Here is an 8,279-nt window from a genome sequence, read left to right on the forward strand (position 1 = left end):
CAATATTCAAGAGAAGTGTAATAAATTTTACCTGGAGCGAGCGGACAACAGCCGGGCAGTCATTACGATACCCACAGGCAGCTACGAAATTGAAGATATTCAAAGTTTTTTGCACAAGGAACTACCTTCCGACATCTCCCTTAGTCTGCAGGCCAACAACAACGAGCTAAACAGTGAAGTTACGTGCAATCAAGTAGTAGACTTCAAACCCGAGGATTCCATTGGCCGATTATTGGGGTTTAAAGCGGTTGAGCTAGCACGGAACGTTACGCATAAGTCCGAATTACCGGTAGCCATACTGAAAGTTAATACCATACGCGTTGAGTGCAACATAACCACCGGGGCGTACATAAACGGACGTCAGGCTCACACGATTCACGAATTTTTCCCCACCGTCCCATCTGGATATAAGATTGTTGAAGTTCCCGCCAACATCATTTACCTCCCAATCGCCGTACAGTCGATACAGAATATACAGCTGCGGATAGTCGATCAAGACGACGAGTTGATTAATTTTCGCGGAGAAACGATAACGGTACGCTTACATGTAAAATCGGTGAAATAATGGGGATTGTATTTGAGACGAAAAAGTCAGGCAAAAGTTATAAAAGCGAGACGTCATGGCCAAATATCATCAGTCGTCCAGCACCATTGACGAAGCTGACATCTCCGCTGAAGCTGACACCTCTGAACGCTCGGTTTCTCCAGAGTCTAGGTCTTCGATTACGTGGAAATTTTGGAAAATAAAAATTCGTGTTCGCTGCATCCTGTGCGTGTTACCATGGAGGAAATAATAAGAATACAGAAACCCGTGACATTCGACGAATCGATCGCACACTCTGAGGTTCACGCTCACCAGCCATTTGCATCATCGACCTTTGGGAATAACGATGAAATTCGAATTTCCGTTCAAAATCAGAACGAGTGCGTGCTACCGGAAAAAAGCTCCCTGCACATTCACGGGAAAGTTACAAAAGAAGATTATTCCATGGTGGCCGCTACAAAATTGGTCAACATGGCTGTTTGCCATATGTTTGAGGAAATTCGGTACGAGTTGAACGGTGTGGAAATTGATCGAAATAAAAATGTGGGCATCACCAGCATCATGAAGGGATACTTATCCCTCACCCCAGGGCAACAGCGCGGCTTGGAGAACACCGGTTGGCTGAGCGTTGCCGATATCAACCTGGCCGATGATGCTGGAAATTTTGATGTCGTTATACCGCTGCGTTATCTGCTGGGATTCGCCGAGGATTATTGCCGAGTCGTCGTTAATGCCAAACATGAGTTGATTCTCACACGCACTAACACCGATTTAAATGCTGTACTTCAGACAAACACTACCGAGAAGTTTAAAATTACCCTCAAAAAAGTCGAGTGGCTGCTGCCCTACATCAAACTAGCCGACAAGCCGAAAATCCAGCTACTCAACTACATCGCCAAGGACTCGGCCATTCCCATGAGTTTTCGTTCTTGGGAAACGTACGTGTATCCGACGCTGCCATCAACGACGCGGCATGTCTGGGCGGTCAAGACATCGACACAGCTGGAGAAGCCTAGATACGTCATAATGGGATTCCAAACTGCAAGGAAAAACGAGGCATTGAAAAATGCTAGCGAATTCGATCATTGTAGAATAAGAGATGTGAAACTCTTTCTCAACTCACAGTGTTACCCCTATGGGAATTTAAATCTAGATATTTACAATAATCAATACGCCATTCTGTACGATATGTATGTCCAGTTTCAAACATCCTACTACAACAAGGAAGCCGAACCTCTGCTCTCGAAAAGTGAATTTATAAAACGCGCGCCCCTGATCGTCATCGATTGCTCAAAACAAAATAAATCGTTGAAAACCGGACCGGTGGACACCCGGCTGGAATTTGAAGCAAGCGTAGAATTTCCTCGAAACACCGCAGCCTACTGTATGATCTTGCACGATCGGGTCGTTGAGTACAGTCCGATTAGTGGCACGGTGAAGAAATTAGTATAAGCCAATTTTTAGAGTAATATGTTAAATGTAAGAATGTAGAAAATAATATGTATAAGGTTAATTGTTGAAATTATTAATAATATGATCAATTATTATATAGAAGCTGCAAAGCTAAATGTAATTGAGGATAAATAAAAACATCTGTTCAGTGTATCTGATTGTTATTTTGAAATTGACTTGCTCCTCCCACCATCCTCCCGTAACCGACATCTGGCATTTTTTAATAATTTTTGAAGAATCTTTTATGTGTGACAGATTTATTTCAACAGCTGCATCCGGCATTTATGATAAAATCTAGTATGTACAGATTTATTTACATTACCACCCACTGCATTCATTATCGGCATGAGCTGAAAGGCTGCATTAAAATATAGAAAGCTGATTTAACGCTCCCTCCAAACAATTCCTCACCCAAATATTCAAGATCTCAACAGGTTATGGGCCCAGTCACCCTACCTGAAGAACGGGTGAGATAAGAATTGTGTGGAAGAACGTGTGCGCCACGAGGCGGAACGGGTAGAGGCGGCCATTAGAGCCTAAAAACGTGCGCGGTTACCAGGAAGTTCGTTCGTGTGTGCGGTTCTCGAATAAGACTACAGAAATATATGGGAAGATTTTTCGGTGCGGCAAGTGAGGCGGTTTGATGGCACAAACTTCCAAGGCTGGAAGTTTCAGCTAACCGCGGTGCTCTTGGCAAACGAAATATACGATGTAGTGGTCGGGGCGAGAGTAATGCCGGCAAACAGATGTTACGTTCTGAGAGGAACGCCAGGAGTTGATTATGATTCACTGCGTGATTTTGGTGAATCTCTTGACTTACGTAGTTGATGTTCGAAAATCTGCTGATCAGCTCCTCAGCTCTTCTCGTTCGGCTCAATTAATTCTGAGAGTTTGTAAGGTAATTAGGCTCGTGCCAACCATCACTATGCGTGATTGAAATAATTCTCTTTACACAACACTTTAATTTAGAATAAACACTTATTAATAATCAACAATGTTCTTTACATTCTCAGTTGTCGAATTTACAATGGTTTATAAACTGCTGTTTTGCTTATTACAGTCACAACTGTTATTAAATCTTCGAAGGTTCTGAGTTTGACTTTATTCACTGAGTCTAAACTTTTCTATGATTTGTGGATTAAACTCTGTTCTAAAGTTGTTCTGCTTTCTATGACGTCTAAAACTGTTCTCTCTGATGTCTGGATTTATTCTGCTCTGATCTCTCTGATATCTAAGACTGTTCTGCTTTAATTTGAATTAAGGTTGAGAAAAGAGGTGGAAAAAATAGGAGGAGTTCGAAAGGGTTACAGTTTCTCGCGGGTCTAGGATGATTGGATGAGGATATTAATCAGTATGGGGGTAAAGTTTCTGATTAGTGCGTAGGATCTTGGCGGGGAATTAGCGTGAGGTGGTTGGTTTAGAAAGCAAGCGGCGATACGCTAATTGGCCGCGTGATCATTAAATAAGGGCGCTATTCCTAATTCTGAGAATAAGGCTTCTTTATCTGAGAGCTATTCATGACTTCTCTTCCCACGTTTCCTCTGTTTAGTCTACTCGACTATCGTTATTGAGTGATAATTGCAAGTGATTATTGACTTGAATTATCGCAGGTGTTTATTACTCTGAGTTATTGCAAGTGTTTATTGCCCTGAATTATTGCAAGTGTTTATTACTTTGAAGCACTGCAGCTGCGATCGTAAATTAAGGGATTTATTTAAAAGCTAATGTTGAAAAATATAACGGTCAAATGTGAGAAAAATATAAGTACCATATATGTATATAAGTTTAGCTGATGAAATAACGGTTAATACAGCGTAGAGAACTATCGATATAAGAATATTGCACGTTATGATTATAATTGTGCCTGTCGGTATTAGTCTAAGAACTACGGGTAAGAGCTCCTAAAGCTCTCCTATGGTAACTGCACATCGGTAATGTAGGATACAGAGAGGGTGCCCCCGTGGGTACCGGCTGGCACGTAACACCTCCCCCGTTAAGATTCGAGCGTCCTCGCTCGACATAAGCGAGTGTTATAATACCGATGTGAAGCTTCCATAATTCGATTTACTAGATCTAAACGTACACTTGATAAATCATATATGTTATAACGTTTTTTCATAGAGATTGTGAGTTACCTAAGAATTACATAAAATTAATAATGAGTTATGTGGTTACTTGAACAATAGTAAAGTATGATGAACAAAATATTGATTAACGAAGTATAAATGAATATGCTCAAAGTGAATATAATAGTACTGGATATCTGATATTTACGATTATTCTATGAGTATATACGATTAAGGTAAGTAATATTGATATAAATGTCAATTATTATTCTACGATTAAGCTATGAATTATATAAGGGTTGAAATATTTAGTGAATATACTTAAGATTATTCGATACAATTCCTTAATTTTATGGATTATTCTGTGAGTTATTCTATTAATTATTCTTCGAGTAATTCTATGAGTTATTCTATGATTTATTCTATGATTTATTACAGTTTTCAAAATATACCTTAATAGTGTCATGAACTTATATATACTATATTCATAATTTCAATATTTTCATATTCTGCAGTTGTTCAATTCCAAGATTTATTGATTCAGTATGATTATACGGATTTCTGAAGATGTGTATAATTGTTTCGTTCTATAATATCTGTGTTTCAGTCATGTCATGGGTGGAGTTATTGTCTGAGAGGTGGTAAAAAGGTTAGTTTTCTTTCATTGGTCCGTCCTTTTTCCTTGCTCGTGATTGGTCTGCTGTTGTCTAGGAGGTCTGGTCTGTTAGTCTATATAAGGGGCTGTCTTAAAAAAAAAATTTCATAACTCGAGATTCTCTATAACCAGCGAAAGAAAACTAATATCAACGAAAACATGTCCAAGTGTGAAATTGCTGAGATTGTTGTAAGTGTTCTGTGCTTTCTTTTGTTGATAAAGTGTTTATTAGTTTGTTTAAATATGAAAAAAAAATTCTGCTCGGGTTTCTAGATCCTCATATGTTTAACATAAATTGTTCATGAGTTCCGTAATTTATGTGAATTTTGTATTATGTTACAGTCCTTTTTGAAATCATGCGGCTGGCGACATATGCGAGAGTGCGGTGAGCGTCGGAGGGAGAGGAGGGAATCGCGCCAGGATAATGATGACCTCCATCGATTCTTGGATCCGAAACACGATTGGTCGGATCTAATTGATTATTTTGGAATACGGTGGCTGCAGAAAGGGCGGTGGGGCGAAGATAGCCCCTTTGAGAATTGGTACCACCCAGCCCACCGGGCTCCTGAAGGGGTATGGGCTGCATATAGCCCCGGGTATTGAATCTCGGAAGGAGAAAAAAAAAAAAAAATAAATAAAATAAATAAAAAGTAAATCTGAAATCTAATTAATAATTTTGTTATATAGTGTTAAATTTATTTTCCTTCCCGATAATCTGTAAGCTAGTCTGTAGGATAGTCTGTAAATTAGTTGTAAATCATTTTCAGGTCTTAATTTTAATAATATCCTCTGTCAAATGAGCTGCTGGGTTTTTCTGAAGATTGTTCTTTTGCTCTGTCGTCGTCTGTGTTCTGTGATTTGTCGGAAAGTTTTTTGATAGTTTCCTGATTTTTCGAGATGTCTCTGTTGTCTGTAATTTCGCTCAATGTTTGCATTTCTATGTCTATATCTCGTTGTTGTGTTCGTCTAGTCTCATTTGGTTTCTTGCATAAATGTAATAACAAATTCGTAACTGAATCCCAAATTGCGCCTATGAGCCATATGCTCCATCCATATATCGAATGCAAAGCATAGCCATGAACTATAGTGTCGATTAAAAATTTAATTGTTTTGAATGTGATCCAGGCTCCTAATATTGTTGCACTGAATGTTCCGACTGTAGTAAAAAAATTGTAAACTTTTCCCCATGCTTCTTCTAGAGATTTCTTAATGGCATCTTTGTCTATAAGCGAATTGACAGATAATCCGTGATTAATCGACGTTTGTCCAGTTACTTCTCTGGCTAATGTATTCAAAACAGCTGGTTTTTCTAAAGGAAACATTATATTTTCGCGAAGTTTCTCTAAATCTTCGTTTGAGTAAATTCCACCTGACGCAAGATTTTCTGGCATTACGTATTTCCATGATTTTTTAGTGCTTGTCGAAATTTCATCTGGAGCTATTGCAGGTACTAGATTTGGTGAAGTACTATACCAAGCGTTGTTGATGTTAAACATTGGTGCTAAAAATATATTACATTCGATTTGATTTCCCGATTCAACTAGAATGTGCGTTCTTGGTAACATGAAGAGGCTTTCATTTCCTCTGAAAACTGGTAATTCTAGATAACATTCATCCATTTTTCGTATTTTGACGTCTACTGGCACACATTTAGCTATTCTTACTACTTCTCCTGCGATATAGGCAATGTACCCTGGTTTTTTCATGAGATGGAATGCAAATTCTGCGGGTGCTAATGGAGCTGTCGTAAGAGCGGTACGTAAAACCTTGTTTTCTAATTCACATTGTTGTAATATGGCATCATTGTATAAGGCGATGATTTGACTTCTCACATGCCTTTCGAGATAGATTAATTTAGAATTTACGTATGTAAAGATGTCCATATTTTTGACTGATATTCCATTAGTAGATGTAAAAAATTCTCCATTCATTCTATCTACGATAAATAGTTTCGGATGTTCGGTTTTAATTAATCTATATCCGCATAGAGTGTAAACTCCACGAACTGATAATGCGAAAGTAATATCATTAGTTGTTACTGAATAGATTTCTTGTCCATATTTTTCGATTGAATCATCTTTAATTTTTTGAGCTGCGCCTTGATATAACACAGAATATCTATCGAATTGACATCTATCTGCTTGTACTACGTCCCAGTATGTATATCCGCCTTCTATGTCAATGCACTCTCCTGTTGAATAACTACATCGTACGCCTGATCTAAGAATTATTTCATTATTCTGCAAATTTACTGTAGCTTCATAGTCTTGTAATGTGATAAAGATTTGACCATAAGCTATTACGTAATTCCAGCTTCCGTAGTGATCGGAAAAATGTTCTCCGTCACAGTTTCCATGCTTATCCACAGTTCCGGCTAGAATTAGGGATCTCGATGTTGTTGCGTTCGGTTTTATTTGCGCGAATAGCTGTCTGTGAGTCTTGTAAATACGTGAGTAGTGTAGGTTTTTGCATGCGTCTCGGGATGTTTCGTCTACATATTCAATGTCACCATCTGATACTGCTGATATATGTGAGCTTCTCCCACAATAGAAAACTGATCTATGAATTTCTACCTTACATTGGATTACTTTGACGCTTGAGAATTCAGCTGGTTGTATTAATTGTATGTTCGTATCGATTGCAGTTGGATTTGAGATCGGAATATTACATTCTTTGATGTTAATTAATGATAACGTCGTTATATTCATCGACGGTGCTCCACAGTCGTAAGCTATAAAGCTAATTCCTGGTCGTATGGCAAGTATTAAGAGAGTCTTGATGAAAAGCAATCTGCGTGAATGTGCGTCCATGATCATCTGAAAAATTATTACTGCGTCAGTAATTTAAGTAATAAAAATAAACTGTGACTTTAATTAATAAGCTATTTTGGCTCTGTCGCAATGGACTATTTTACGTTTATTCTTTTTCAATTCTATCTCAATATCATTTTTTTCTGGAAATACTTCTGTAATTATGTACGGTCCTTTGTAATTGTCGTCTAGTTTTCCTGTCTTTTGGTTTTTTACGAGATAAATGCTCCGTCCTATTTTGAAATTGACTGGATTTATTTTCCTGTCGTAGTATTGTTTCGATCTTTCCTTGGCTTTTTCTAAATTTTCACGTGCTGTATTCCGGATTTCTATGGTTTTCAGCATAAGGTTTTTTACGTAATCGTCGTATGTTAAAACTTCGTCCAGGGGTGGGAACTCTGAGGGCATACGGGCGTTGCGTCCGTAAACTACTTGAAATGGGGTGTGGTTAGTTCCTTCGTGTTTACTTGTATTGTAAGAAAATGTCGCGTGAGACAGCCATTCATCCCAGTCTTTCTTTGTTAAATAATGTTTTAGGTAATCTACGAGTACTTGATGGCTTCGTTCTAATGATCCGTTGGATTGAGGATGAAATGCTGTTGTTTTGAATTGCGTAATTTTGAATGCTTTTGCGACACGTCTCATTACTTGTCCAATAAAAGCTGCTCCTTGATCTGTCAAAATAGTTTTTGGACATCCGTATTTACAAATAAAGTTTTTAACGAATGCATCTGCGATATCTTCAGCAGTTG

The 8,279-nt window shown here is 38.2% G+C and overlaps 1 protein-coding gene across 1 annotated transcript; it reads left to right on the forward strand.

Moving 5' to 3' along the window:
* The first annotated feature begins 781 nt into the window (after positions 1-781).
* On the forward strand, positions 782-1,996 carry LOC124404709. The gene has a single exon (XM_046879040.1). The coding sequence runs from the start codon at positions 782-784 to the stop codon at positions 1,994-1,996; it is 1,215 nt and encodes a 404-aa protein (XP_046734996.1).
* Positions 1,997-8,279: the final 6,283 nt, after the last annotated feature.

Source organism: Diprion similis, chromosome 3 (genome assembly GCF_021155765.1).
Source record: "Diprion similis isolate iyDipSimi1 chromosome 3, iyDipSimi1.1, whole genome shotgun sequence".
Taxonomy (NCBI): domain Eukaryota; kingdom Metazoa; phylum Arthropoda; class Insecta; order Hymenoptera; family Diprionidae; genus Diprion; species Diprion similis.

Excerpts from the sequence above, each read along its gene's own strand:
- LOC124404709 (XM_046879040.1), top strand. The coding sequence starts at position 782 with ATGGAGGAAATAATAAGAATACAGAAACCCGTGACATTCGACGAATCG.